Source organism: Aphelocoma coerulescens, chromosome 2, assembly GCF_041296385.1.
Source record: "Aphelocoma coerulescens isolate FSJ_1873_10779 chromosome 2, UR_Acoe_1.0, whole genome shotgun sequence".
Lineage (NCBI taxonomy): Eukaryota > Metazoa > Chordata > Aves > Passeriformes > Corvidae > Aphelocoma > Aphelocoma coerulescens.
In genome coordinates this window covers 114,350,130-114,365,030 of record NC_091015.1, presented here as the reverse complement: position 1 = coordinate 114,365,030, position 14,901 = coordinate 114,350,130, and the positions used below count along the sequence as shown (strand labels likewise).

Below are 14,901 nucleotides of genomic sequence, written 5' to 3'. Positions count from 1 at the left end.
ATGTGTAACTGGAGAAAAGAAGAACTGGATGAGTTATGAGAAAGAGAGTACATAATTAAATACAAGCATTTAACAGAGCAACAGGAAAGAAGCAAATACATTAATGAGATATGGTAGGTAAAAAGATTATTTCTCTTGTAAAAATCTTTGACAAACACAGATGTCAATGAAATGAGTTGAGTGGCCTGGTGTTTTAACACATGCAGTGACCTGCCTGAGTCTCTCAGATAGAATGAAAGAAGAAAAGACCCCAAAATTCAGGATTTACACTCTACTTTTCTTCTTTGACTCCATCTGTATTACACCTGGAAAGTGGCAGCAGGGGATTTGCTTCCTTGGCAAGCATTATGTTTGTCCAGGAGTACAGAGAATTGGGAAAGAGGTCAGAAAGGAAGGGCAATGGCATTTTCCACATTCCTTTGGTCTTGCCAGCTTGAAGTGAGGAAAAAAATCCACTGGCATGAGGTTATAGTCTGCAATTATTGTGTTTAAGGAAATGAAGGGGAAAGAACAAAATACATAGAGAGAAGAAGCAGTTATTCTTAGGCCTACCCCCACTGATGATCTTTTCTGATAGAATGGCCTTTTTGACTGAGGCTAAAAGCATACCTTTGCCTTTGAACAGAAGAAAAGAATCACCAAGATACCAATGGTATTGTGAAATATTTTCCTTAAGAACCGCCTCAATGGCAGGGGCACCTCTGTCCTGCCAGTTCACTTGGCCAAAACTCTTTACAAGCCACTTCATTATTTCTGTGTGTGCACAAAGGCACACAAGGCCCTCCAGACAAAACGTGGAGGGCTGTCTGCATGGTGTATGGAGCCAGGATGTCTGCCCTGGAGGTGTGATTCAGCAGCATGGAAGTCAGTTGAAGCTCAGTGTTACTAACTCAGGGAGCTCTTGAGGGAGGAGGTTTCCCTCTGCACATACACACATGGAATATGGCCCAGCTGTTGCTCTATCAGTGAGGTTTTGGTGCTAAAATATGGGAAGATGGCAGCAAGGAGACAATACGGTTTTGCAGACGACCTTTTTGTCTATGTGCTACGATGTTTTATGCATGTGTTATTTTAGGTCTCAAGGGCTGAGTTTATTCTTTTGAAGGGCAACACCTAATACTAAGGTGTTGAAGGATTTTAAATGCAGACATAGTTCAAAGGGAACTGTCCAAGGGTCTTAAGCAGAGCAGCTGTTCATGTTCACATGCCCACTCATATATTTTCAATGGAAGAAACATATGCCAGCTGCCTTCCTAAACATGCCAGCTCGGACCTTGCTCCCAGAAAAATCAAAGGAAAACCACCTATTAATCCCAATGGATAAAAACATTTGGTTTAAAGCTGTTTTAAATGAAGAATGAATCATCAGAGTAATTACTGACTGAGCAGCTGCACTGTATCCTCTACTATCAGGAGATGCACATGACTCAGCACCTGAAGCACAGTCTGTGTATTCTTTATGTGCTTTAGGAACATGCTTCCCAATGTGGAGGAAATGAGAACACCAATGAAGTGGAGAGATTCACACTGAGCAAAGTTGATGTTGACTCAAGTATTGCCTATCACATAAATTTGATCCAACCATATCTTCCTGAGTGACTTTTCGAATTTGTGGTTTTGGAGACCTTGGAAACATCAGCTTCTTGAAATCATACAATGACTAGGTTTTTTAAATTGAATGCTCATTAAAAGCCCCAAGTTCAAATGTTTTATATGAAGTTGATCAGGTATCCATTTTAAATAGGGATACATATATACGTATATAGCAGAGATGTTTTTATCCCCAGTGAGTGGAAAATTTTTAAGTATATGACTTCCTTTTTGCTAAACAAATTTACCCTTCTCAGAGAGTTTAATAGCCTAGTGGGTGAACTATAATTTTTTCTGGGGTCTTTTTTTTTTTTTTTTTTTTATGTCCCTGGGCTACTTATTAACTGGCATTATCTGTTTGGACTACTACTACATTCCACATGCCTCCAAGAAAAAATCCCAATCAATCCCTAACAATCACAGGCCTAAATTGGACTTTGATCCAGCCCAAACAGGGGTTCTCCTTTCATCCTTCCTTCTGCCTCCCTAGGTGAGTTACCTCTCCAGTACTCCCTGCCTCAAGCCCTATTCTCCCTTCTAGTGAGGGAAGCACAGATAAAAGGTGATGTTCTTAAACACCCTGAGAGGTGTTTAAGCTCCTCCTCCTTCAGCTCTTATAAAAGTCTACACAAAGGTAGAGTCAGGAACTGAAAACATTATTCATAATGCACAAAAATGAATACAAACTGAAGTGGATACAAAACCATAGATAACCTGAAATCTGTCTTAGCACCTGTGTCTAGCTGCTATTACATAATTGTAGGCAAAGGCCCATGGAGGCGGACAACCAGTTTTAGTAAGTTCCCAATCATCTTACTGGAATTCACAGGCTGTTTAACCTAATAAACAGGTCATCAGTCGAATGGAAACAAACTGCAGAAAATGCTCTGCCATGCTAGATTCCAATCCCTTCCGCTGGTGTTCCTCAAAGAGCTTGGCAATGAACAGCATCAGTCTCTTCTCCTCCTGGCCCATATGAACTATGCCTTTAGGATACATGAGAGTATTTATACAGAAAGAGAAACCAGACAAATACCTTATGAATACGTCATACTTTCTACTGTGTAGAAAATGACTGAGAATGAATGACAGCCCTACCAAAAGAAAAAAAAACCACAAAGGACAACTGTACAAAAGTCCATTTACGGCTTTATCCAGGCTAAGAACAACATCCCTGGATTAGACTTATGAGGGTCAGCCCTGAACTTCACCAGAAATTTACAGTTGCTGGAGCTGATCAGGAGGGCTTTTCTCTTTGGCTATCCAGGGTTTACCTACAGTAATTCCTATCCTGAGCACTGAGGATTATGTCTTATTATAATGGAATAGCTTCTGTTCTTCAGCATTCCTGTGTGCTTCCAGATGTGTTCACCTTACTCAGGGACCTAATGTCCACTACAGAATTTTCAGTAGTGCAACCAAAGGATAAGCAGAACAGAAACCCTCTGCCCTTCCCAAAAGTTTTCCATTGCAACCTGAGATCCATGATCACAGGGATGCTTGAGATTTAATTAGTCACTCATACATTTACTGGAAATCATTACTTTAAAATACAAACTGCCACCTGCTCTTGTTTGAGCAATTAAAAAAAGTCAATAAACTCATAACAAGTTTAAAACACTTCACTTTTCTAAAAAATGTCATAGGCACTTCTGTAATCCCTTGAAAAGATATGCAAGAGTGCCCCAATAGACAGATGGCCTTATCATTCAATTAACAGACTCATTATTGCTTCATCTATTATTATAGCAGATGTCCACAACTCATAATACTCAGTGCAAGAATATTTGATTGTTCATTACCAGAATTTGAGATTAGAGAAATCAGTCATAACTCTGCCTTTTCTATTCCTTTGTTTATAAATCCTGTGACTTCTTCAAAGGAAATGGAGATGACAGAAACCCATGTGAAAGATTTAACTCTTTCTGTGGCAAAGCAGCACCACAGAATCACTGAATTCTCTGAGTTTGAAAAGAGATTTTAAACGTGCAAGTGTGCTTAAAGCAGGGTGAAAAATGGGTGGTTATTCTGGAAAAAAAAGAAAAAGACACAAGTGGAGCTCAAGATTGGATACCATCTCAATGAAGAGGCAGAATCTATACATGAAAATGACAGGATTTCTTTTTCTTTTTTATAATTAATTTTGGAATTGGCTTCCTTTTGTTTATGGTTAAAGTTCCTGCTTAATGATTGTATAGTAATGATAACTTCTATCTACAGTAAACAGGGCAACTAAAAACTATTTAATGAAAGCAGGACTGATACTACTATTAATTCTTTAGGTGAGACTGAACTTTGTGGAGTTAAAATCTGCCCTGCAGATATCAAAGTGGGTCCAAGTGAGCTGGTAACAGAATTTGACTTTTTTCTCACATCATTTGGCTCCTGTAAAACTTTGAGACAAAACACAAAGGTGTTGCTCAGTTGGGCAACAAGCCACTGAGAAAGATTTGCTCAGATTTGGTGTTTTTACTGGAGTGAACCTCTCAAAGGCCAGAGCTCATTGAAGAGCAATTTGTGGATATTTTGTTCAAGCATAGTACTCACAGGCACTCTCTTACCCTTGCTTTTCAATACTATCAGAAAGGAAGACAACCCCTCGTTATTTTCAGTCTGCTGACATCTACCCATATGTCATTAGTAAAAGCTATGTATAATTTACTGTTCACAGAAGTTTCTGAGTTTGCTGGGAGTATCAAACACAATATGATACTGCCACACTTCACAGAAGGAGACAGCAGAAGGCCACAGATTATGAAACAGCTGGATTTCCAAAGCCCTCCCTTCTCCCCCTCATGTTATACAAATTCTGCAGAATCGTAAAAGTCAAGAACACCAGGGACATGGTGGGAACAGACTGCCTCTGTAAGAGAAGGAAGTGAATGTGTGTGCCTCTGTGTGCATGAAGCAGCAGGAGCAGGCAGTAATTTTGGCAGGGGACTTGATGGCATCCGTTTGCAGAAAAGAATGAGGAAGGTGGTTTTCCTGAACTAGTTTTGGTATTTGATTTAACAACCATGTAGCTCTGCTGGACTGTAATCATGGCAGTTGGGAAACCAGGCTCTTCAGGTGGCTTTTGCCCTGAGTGTATGAGAGGGGATTTTGTTCTTTCAAATGCAGAATCTCTTTCAATGCAATGCCCTTTCTGATTTATGGACAACAGATAACAATTTATTTTACAAAGACAAAATATTCACAATGAATGGTCCCTTGACAAATTAGATGCTTGAATTTCTAAACCATTATCTCACAGAAGCATCCTCAGCACCTGTTATGTTCCACTGCTTTTCACAAGAACAGAATGCCAATGCCAATGACTCCTAATTCTAGGGGAAATTAAAAGCAGTGAGATAGCTATGCATTGGAAAAGAAGTTAAGCCAAAAACTGAGTCCATCACTATAAAGGAATAGTAACATATGGTAGTTTTTACTATTAAGATGGCATGGAAAAATCAAAATAGAATTCAGCATTGATTAGAAAGTTCATCAGTGCTTAGACAGTATCTAATAGTACACCTACTGCACGATCCCTGTGTCTTTCACAGAATAAAATTAAATCAATACCTGGAGATGCTGTCACGAGATGCTGCTGAATCTAAACTATCCATTCTTTCAGATGCTTGCAAACCAGAAGCTTGACTGGGATTTTTATCAATTGAGTCCAGTCCTGACTCCTCAGAAAGTTTCATCATATGGTTCTGGTAATATAAATGGATGCTCTCCCGTGTTGGAACATTTCCCTGTAGAAGAGAGTAGAGGTTGACATACATGACCTGGGGGAGGTGTATTCTTTGAGGAAGCAGTTTCTTCTGTAATTTGGCAAGTAAAGGATTAAGGACTGAGCAAACATCTTCCTGGCAAATAGCAAACTCTCACCTCTAGTTCCTTCTCCGAGTGCAAGTCAGATTCTGACTAAAACTACCATGGCCCAAAGTGTTTGGTTTTCAAGCAAAACTGGAGGAACCCATGTAGTTTCAGGCTATATTTAGTCACCACAACTCCTCTGGATGGACTGCAGATCCTTCAGCATGGGAATGAGGAGTGGACTCAATGTGTAGTCCAGCAACTTTTGATGGATCTCTTTTAGATAGCTTTACTGACTCTCAGAACAATCATTACTGGCCAGTAGCAGAATTTTTAAACAGAAAAAACCTCAAGAAACTGTTCATATACAAACTGATCTAGATATTAATTAGTGTTCCAAAATCAAAACTTATAAATGAATTATGGACACAGATGGAAAACCATGAAAAAACTACTGAAGACCTTTACTCCTCTGTGGCTTCACAATCAAGCTAGTTTGAAAGAATAGTTTTATTAACTGTCAGACCAGATCTGGGCACAGGATCAAGTCTTTCTGGCTGTGATACTGTAATCAGAATTCTAAAGGTGTATCATATGGATAAAACTGAGAATTTTCTGTTCTTAGGCAGAAACACATCCAAGTCATTCCACTAGTGGTTGCATTGACTTCAGATCATACACTGAGAGGGGAGATTGCTATTCTTGAACAGTAATTTTTCTAATTTATGGAAGGACTTTTCCCAGCTAAGATAATAAAAATAGTCTAAAATATTGCCTGTATTTCCTTTACTAATTTTAATAGTTTCCAGTATTTCAGTTCTGGTCCTCTACAGTGTCCCAAAACTACAATACTCGAAATCTGATGTTTTGTGGAAAAAAAAAAAAATTAAAAATCTTAAGAACAAAATTTGACACTCAGGTTTTTAATTAGGTATGTTTGTGTACATGCTGTTTTGCCTCTGCAGTGATAAATGTTGGTGCCATTATGACATCCTGACTCTGAAATGATGGCACAAGTTACCTTCCAGCTTCAATGCAGGCCTGGCATAAAGGGTAAGAATTGTATCATCTACTTGCATTTGGAAGATCTAAATACACTTCTAATTACACTAACAACATTAACCTCTGCTAATAATGGGTTTTGCTAATATGCAGCTAGCTTGTGAAGGCCCACGTAGCTTCATTCTCACTGAACAAATGTATGCCTGTATATTGTCAGTCATTTCCAGTGCAAGTTGAGCTACAAGAAGAGTGAAACATGCAAACTGAGGTAGTTTTTGAGCTGTTTAAAATACTATGCCTTTTCCTCCTTTTTTGAATCTATTGTGTCCCCTCAGAACTACACTATACTACAGAAGTGTTTCAGCCAAAACCTTACATCAACCTCTCAAAGAATTATTTTTCCCATAATTTGTTTTGTGTCCAGGTAATAAATCAAATAATTTATTATTTATGGATTTATAAACCAGCAAGTAGTAAAAATGTCCAGACTTATTTTTAAAATGCATGTGAATGTGAGATTTTCATAATTTTCCTCCTCACTGCCGTGATGTGAAAAGACAGATTTTTGTTTTTCACCAAGCTGGAAATGGCATTAGCAGACAGAAAAGGCTGAGGGGTTACCTTCTTAATCTCCCTGGTCAGCATACAGCGCTCGATCCTGAGCACAGTGGAGATATCGATGTGTTCTCTGGAGATGGAGTTAAGCCAAGCTGTAAAACTGTCCAGCGTTGCCAGGAAAAGGACCCAAGTAAACTTCAAGATATTAAATATCCTCTTGATGATGTTATCTAAGGGAGAGCAAAAGCAACAGAGAGTTAGTGAACACAAATATCTTTTATTGTGCTTTTGCCTGGAGTTAGATTTAGTTTTCTTTTATTGTCTAATAATAATATACCAGGCTGCGAGACACTGTCATACTAAGGAATCTTTGAAGATGGCTGGAGGCCTTTTGGCTGTCTGGACAACTTTCCTGACTGTATGCCCAGGCTTATCATCTGGAATCCCTTTTCCACCTTGTGAGTCCTTGGTCCTGAAATCGTTAGTCATGTAAACAGGTCCTGATTTTAGAGAGACACTGTATGCACGGGTCGGTAAAAGGAAATCCAAGGATTTGGGCATCTCCTGAGACCACTCAACATCCCCAGGTTGATCTGAACAAGTGCTCAGTGTTGAGCTGAACCTCTTCAGTGTCTAATTACTTGTGAGTGTTTCTCTCTGCACAAACTTCGCCTTTTGTGCTTGAACCTTGTGAAGCCGAGCTTTAAAGTCTAACCTGCCTAAACAGTCTTTGAATGTGACCTCACATCACTTTGAATCACACTTTCCTGTATTTACTGTTTTCAAAGTCTCTATTTAAGTAGGCTGCACTGTGCCATCAGTGATCTCAGATCAACAAGCACAACTAGGGCAAATAATAATTATAAAACTTTATTCTTGCACCATTTTGGCAAAAGAGTACAGTTTCCCACGGATAAGGCTTATGGGTGTACACCAACAATAGTAGCTTTATTTTGTTCAACACATCTGTCTCAAGTTAACTTCTCATTTCAGTAGTTCATTTGGCATTCATAATGATATTTCTCATCTGAAAACCAGCACTTTCAACTTACTTTTCATCCACTCACAAACATACACACCACGCTAGAATTCTCATATAGTACTGCAAGTGTTCAAGGCCAGGCTGGATGGGGCTCTGAACAACCTGGTCTAGTGGAAGGTGTCCCTGCCTATGGCCAGGGGGTTGGAATCAGATGATTTTTAAGATCCCTTCCAACCCAAGCCATTCTATGGTTGTATGAATCTATAAAATACTAAAAAATTTCTTTCCAATAGTCAGTTCCAGAGCTAGTTGTCCCTGATAGGTTTCAAAGCCCAGAGCAGCAGGTAAAGATGCATTTTAGATTAAGCAGAAATAAGAAATACTAAGAAATAGTAGAAAACTGTCAATAATCTGCCATGCATGATGCTCTCAACAATCTCACTTCTTAGCTGTACCACAAGATGGCACGCAAAACTCTGCAGAGTGAGTGCACAGCTCCCTAGAAAGACTGCAAAAGGGAAGCTATAATAAAGCAAAAGATTTCCCTGTTCAGGCAGGATTGTATGCACATTTATGTAGAGAGAATCTATGGGAAAAAATCATTAGTGGAACCTTCCTGAAAAGTGGGTGCTGAAATGGCAGTATGCCCCATTTACCGGAGCAGTGCCATGGAACTGGTCTGCTGGCACTGAGCATAGGAGCATTTAGCACCCCTCACTTGGTCATATAATTATTTCAATAATATTTTGCCCTTTTGTTCAGGTCTTTTCTATGTCATTTAGAATTGGAGGAGCTATCCACTTAAATTTTATTCATTCAACATGCAGGTCTTGACAGTAAGGAGTTCCTGCCATTAGAAATTAAATGGAAAGCTGTTTCTACTTCAAGGACCATTCATCACCTTTGAATTCTGTAAAATATTATGAGTAGGTGATAAGAGAATAGCACACAAACACAAAAACTTACAGCATATATTCTTTTTTAACCCACACTCTTCCTCTCCAATTTAACCCACACTCTTCCTCTCCAATGTCTGCTACTGACTTTAGGAGAACTCACTGCTCTCAGGTTAAAATTATTTTTACTATTGACCATCACTAGCCTGACATAGTGTCACCATGGTGCCAGGCACTTCCAGCCTAATCTGAAAGGTCATTTTTCTCCCTGGGATGGAGGTGTCTTAGCATATATTTTTAATGACACTGTAGCTGTTCTGGCATCTTTGTTGTCTTTCAAAACTGTTTAAAAATAATCTTTTGGGGATTAATTGCATCTAAGCATCTTCAAAAAGGGAAACAAATATTTACTTTGTACAGAGAAGGCTTCTCTCTTCCTGAGAGTCTGAGATAGGATTCGATCTAAGGCTAGTAATGATGTTAATGATTCATTACCAATTACTGGCCAATTTTTCTAGCCATCTTCTTTAACAAATTTTACCTAGGAATGGCCAAAGTATTTCAACAAATATATAAAGCACTTTAATTTTTTTATTTCCAATATAAATTAATTATAAACCTCCATCTTTTTCCCCTAACTCCTGTGTAGCAACAACAGTACATCCCTAGAGATGCATTTTAGTGATTCACTTCAGTGTTTTAACACAGATAACTGCATTGCCAGTAAGTAACAAATACAAGTCCCAGCAACACCCCCCCCATCCTCATAGCAATGCAGATCATTTATTTGAGACCACTGCTCTTGTGAGATAGAAATGACATCTCCCACATCCTTGCAACATCGTCTGCCCTGGGAGTCATCAGGGACACAATTCTAACTGGAGCTGTGAGAAACAATTTTATACAGAGAAGAAATACAGCTTTTGACAACAAAGTCTCACTCAAGGTGAGCCATGATGAAGACTTACTTAAGAGGAGAGTCTGTTTTATTCTTTTACTCCAGTTAGAAACAAGAAGCCAAGCTTGGATTTATGATCTATTATATTTCTTTGTAGGAAAACTGAATCAGGGCAAGATTCTGAAAACTGCTGGCATTTCTTCTGTTTTACAGAACTGCACTAAGTCTGATTATGAATGAGAATGTGTAAGATCAGGAACATATAAATTTTCAGAGGTGATTACTCTACCTTGCTGAATGGATAAGTACCAAGAAAAGCATTATACTAACCTTGCTGAAACACACTCAAAATCAATGGAGATTTTAACATAGGACTGTGTGCAATCAGGTCTGGGATCTTAGCTTAAGTTGTTCTGTAAGTAAAATACACAGCAGTGATCAAGTCTGAGCTGGCAGGTGTATTTACTGAAGTATTTAGAGAGTGAGTGCAGTAGCTAATACTCCAGAACTAGAAGTTCCTACACCCAAGGCTTGTAAATCTTGCAGCAGAAAACCTGATAGCAGTTAGGAAGCTCTTACTGCATCAGTCAGAGTGGATCATTGCAATGCTGTCTCTGTGACAGGCCACTGGTCACAAGTGCATTGTAACAGCAGGGAAACCCTCGTTTTGCCTTCATACCTGGTCCATCAGATTTCTTCTTGACAGGTTCCTCTTCGCTGTCCTCACAGTCCGCATCATTGCCACCTCCTGCAAACAATGAGCAAACCAGTGAGTGTTACAACTACAGAAGTGCTGGTGTAAATGCCATCCAAGTTAGAAAATGCTAGAGTTACTAAGCAATAGTGACTGGTTCCCCACCTACCACCATAACAGAAAGCATATTTCCATTTCTAAAGCACCCAAGTGAAGGGACAACCCTGTCAGTGAAAGTGTTCATGGATGACCATCCCTCTATTGCAATTTGCAGTGTCATTTTCTTACTAGGTAGGCTGCTGAGCGAGATCATCTGTTGGTGTAAACCCAGATACTTTCTCAGTCACTCCTCAGCCACACTCAGCAGTCTCACCTTCTTCTGGCTCACACTTTAGCTCATTTCTTCATCTCCTGCAAAGGGCAACCTGGGCAGTGCTCTGATCTCATCCTGCCTGTGGCCCACCAAACCTGAGGGAATTGAGTGGGACCTTCAGGCTGACCTGAAGCAGCAGAGTTGTTTTGACACCACCACATGCATTTATTTAGGCCTGTAGCAGAAGAGTGTTGTAGCATCACAGGCAGAAGTGAAGGACAAATAAGTGACCCTCCTTCTATCTAATGCCCAGTAACTGCAGCTATGGTTTTAGTGGCAGAAGCCCAATTCTAAAGCTCCTTTTTTGACAGGTGAAGGGGCCAAATGGAGGAAATATCCAGCTGATTAAGCCTGTATGAGCCCTTCTCTTCCCCATCTATACTGACCAGAAAAGCTTTTGAATTTCCATTTTCTAGCTTAGAAAAGGAGAAAAAAAAGAAGATATATAAACCACTTACAAACATTGCTTCTTTTTTTTTCAGAGCCATAAATTATTTTACACTCCCAGTAAAACCCAAACAAAATCAGTAACAGTTTTCCTTTTGCTATCTACTGAATTTAGGTGTTTGTGGATATTTGGGTTTCTCAGTGAGTACAACGTGGAAAGTCAAAAACATCTCTAAAACATTTCTTTATATTCTTCCTCATGTATCAACTCAAGCTTCTTTAAGGAACAATATAGGCCAAATGTAGACAAAAGAAATAATATGTGGCTATTTAATTGAATTTTTTTTTACAGCTCCACTTGAACTACAGCTGTTCAGGAACTCCCTCATGAAATAGTTCTTCAACACCTTTCCCTGGGAATACACATGACTTTACCATTGAAAAGAGTGACTTTGACGAACTCTAGAAACCCCTGCACAGAAAGATAAACTTTTTTAGGAGATGAGGGAGTGAAAGGTTAATGTCCTTGCTCTTCCTGATTCTGGCCAGACACCTGGAATTTACACTTCTATATTCTGGAGAAATGCTGTTAACTACCAGGTTATTCACTTTATAAAGTTATGTCTTTACAATTTACTATTGCAAGTACTCCCCAAAACATTTTCACATAGCTGATGTTTTCTGCAATGTGTTGAATCTTCCTACTTACCAAAAGTTCTGGGCATCTCTTGCAACCCCATGGAAAATACATATATCCCATCTTCCCCTTCACCTCCCTCAAAGTGTGTTACACAGAACAGAAGGACAAGGCCATGGCTGACCTTGATATGAGTTGGTGCAGGAAAAGACAGACAGCCAAAGTTCACTCATTTTTCTAGCTCCTAGCCAGCACTGAGGGCACTTGTCCTCTAAACCTCATCTGCCTTTCACTACCAGATACAACAGGCAATAGTTAATATTGGTTTTTTCAAATGGAAAAGGCTACATACCATCCCCAGATCCTTTTCGCCTTCGCTTCTCTTTCCCAAAACTTTTCTTCTCTTTGCGCCTCAGTCGTAGAGCTGTTTTAGGGTCAGTTATCCAGGCTTGATAAACAAACTGGAAGGAAAAAATTCATTAGTATCAAAGTTCCTCATGTCCTGAGAGTAAGCCACAGAATAAGCTACAAGCAGGACTATATAATTTTAGTAAAGGTATTCAAACCTGCAGGGACAAGGAAATATTTTTAATCCCAAATCAAACACCTCTCCTGTGGATCTGCTGAGTTTTCATGTGCTATTTTTGTAAGTGTAAAACCAAATGTGAAAGTACTTGTGGGTGACCCAAGTTTCATTAGAACCCACAAAAATTCATGCTCAGAACTTTGGGAATTAGTACATTTTTGTGCATATGGGCTACCTTGTCCGAATCTCTCCAGTCTGTATTTCTACTTTATCATTTTACAGGCAAGATGCAGAGCAAAGAAAACTTTTAGAGGAAGTGCTGCAATCCACTAATTAAAGCATCAAAAGATGTAGAGGTATCCCTGTACAGGCAATGCGTACTTTTCGCAGCTTAGATACTTTTTGCCCCTCTGTAAGTCCCAGTGGAGAGTTTACAGATTTGTTATTTATACACAGTCCCAAAATTGGCAGTCAGGAATTCCTCAGATTGTTTCCTGATTTTAACAATGCCCTTCTTTGTTGCTTCAGATAAGTCACTTATGAATCCTTCTGCTACTGTTTTTCCAGTTGTAAAAGGAAGACATTAATACTTACCTAGTTTTCCAGGGTATTTTATTGGACCAAATCCTACTCACAGCACTGACAGATCAACAGTCTGTTGACCTGTATGACTGCATGCAGCACGGAATTGGCCCAAATTATTTATAAATTATAGAGCAGTGGGGGTAAAAAAAAGGCAAAAAAAAAGTACCGGAAAGTAACTGTTTTAATATTTCTACTTAATCTTTGAAGGAAGGTTACAGAGAAAAAGGAACAAAACTTGTATCTTTTATCCCTATGTGACATAAAATGTATGTCAATAACAGAAACTAAAGTAACTTTATCTTCTCCGCAGCTCTTTAGGGCAAAAAGGTGGTTTTTTGCTCATTTAAAGGTCTTCATTGAAAAATGGTGATTATCTTCAATTGTCTTCTATTTCTAAGCAACACAGACCTCTAACAGAGGAAGGGAAGCACACAGATGCAGGCAAGAGGCTGAAAAAGCACAGTAACAAAACAGTTCTATCTAATCAATTCACATCACAAACATGCAGACAGTGACAACAACACACGTGTATCTCAGTGAAGCTGGAATTGCCCCTCATAGGACAGAATGGTAAAATTTCTATTTAGTTTATTTATGCTCTCAGAATTTTCCTATGCAAATTGCTTTGGAACATTTGAAGTATTCTTTTAAAACTGTTAAACTGACATTAAATTAATTTAGAAGGGAAAAATACTTTGTTTTGTTTTGTGAATATATACAGCCTTGGAGAGAAAATTATTCTGGTACTGTTGAAAAGAAGATCCTCTTCCAAATCTCTCAAAGTCTTTACCTTTATTTTTATATATCTGAGTTGTTCACAACAAGCACCACATGAGAAAATGTGTGGCATCAGAGGCCCTGGTTTCCCTCTGCTTGGTAATAGGTGTTTTCTAATGAAGGTGATCTGGGGGAATGGTGATACTTAAATTAATTAATAGCATATTAACTTACTGGAAGTCAGAAACTGCCAACATCTTCTATTGTCACTTAACTGTGAAAGTGTACACCAGGCACAATCACAGTGTGAATAAAGAAATTAGAGGTAAAAGGCAGACTTGGAAGGGGGTAGAAAATTAGAATTAGGAAAGGGCATTTGACTAAATTTAATGTAACAACTTATGCTAAGCAGTGGGTATTTTAAGAGCAGACTGTGTTCTTATATATTAGTTTAGATTTCTACCACTGCACAAACATTCAGTTCAGTATCTTTTAGGCTTTGGAGCTGGTAGTTTCAATCTGTAACATTCACTTCTTACAGAAGTCATGTTACATATGGAGTGGAAAATGATACACAGTGCCCAAAGCTAGGAAATGCTAAATGTATTAAAGAAGGGCAAGAGAGAAGATGAACAAATCATTTTTGTGATGATACAGGCCAGAAAAAAGAGGGCTAAAAAGGGGTTTGGAAAAGAATGTGTGTTTAACAAACCTTTCACCAGCTTTCTGAGATCAATTACCACGGTGTCCATAAGATACATGCAACTTGATGTGTCAATCAGTACCAAAGAAAATAAGAATTTGCGTCTGCATTTTCTCTCTGTGGCTACATATAAAAAAGATAGACCACTTTGCTTGTGACTTGACACCTCCAAATCATGAAATGCATTGCATTTCCTAGGAATGAGACTTTAGCTGTCATCATTTTTTTAAAGTCATTCATATAAGAGGAAAAATGCAGATGAGGACAGAGGTATACTTATACTACGTCAGGAACTATGGGGTGGGTCACACAGTGAGCATTTGCAAAATGTCAAGTACCTTTGCTGCTTTGATTAAATACTGAAGAATAGTTTTGGGTAGTTTAATGATAGACTTTGGCAAGGCTAAAATGGCTGAAGCGAATTTTCCAATAGCTCTCTATAAAGAAGGACAAAGCAAGAGTAGTTAGTAGAAAAGCAGAAAATATTAATAAAAAGGATCTCTTTACTTACTGTATCTAGAATACTAAGAACAAACTGACATTCATAAA

General features: G+C 38.7%; 1 protein-coding gene across 2 annotated transcripts in view; it reads right to left on the bottom strand.

Annotated features, from left to right (window-relative positions):
* PIEZO2 (piezo type mechanosensitive ion channel component 2) overlaps positions 1 to 14,901 on the bottom strand; it is a 292,042-nt gene that overhangs the window by 26,208 nt on the left and 250,933 nt on the right. Inside the window, exons 33-37 of one of the 2 annotated variants that reach the window (XM_069004418.1) lie at positions 14,691 to 14,789; positions 12,174 to 12,282; positions 10,410 to 10,478; positions 7,018 to 7,184; positions 5,155 to 5,330 (exon numbers count right to left, since the gene is read on the bottom strand). In XM_069004418.1, the coding sequence (XP_068860519.1) occupies positions 5,155 to 5,330; positions 7,018 to 7,184; positions 10,410 to 10,478; positions 12,174 to 12,282; positions 14,691 to 14,789 (620 nt within the window). The remainder of the gene's footprint in view (positions 1 to 5,154; positions 5,331 to 7,017; positions 7,185 to 10,409; positions 10,479 to 12,173; positions 12,283 to 14,690; positions 14,790 to 14,901) is intronic. The other variant, XM_069004417.1, reaches the window with a different exon arrangement.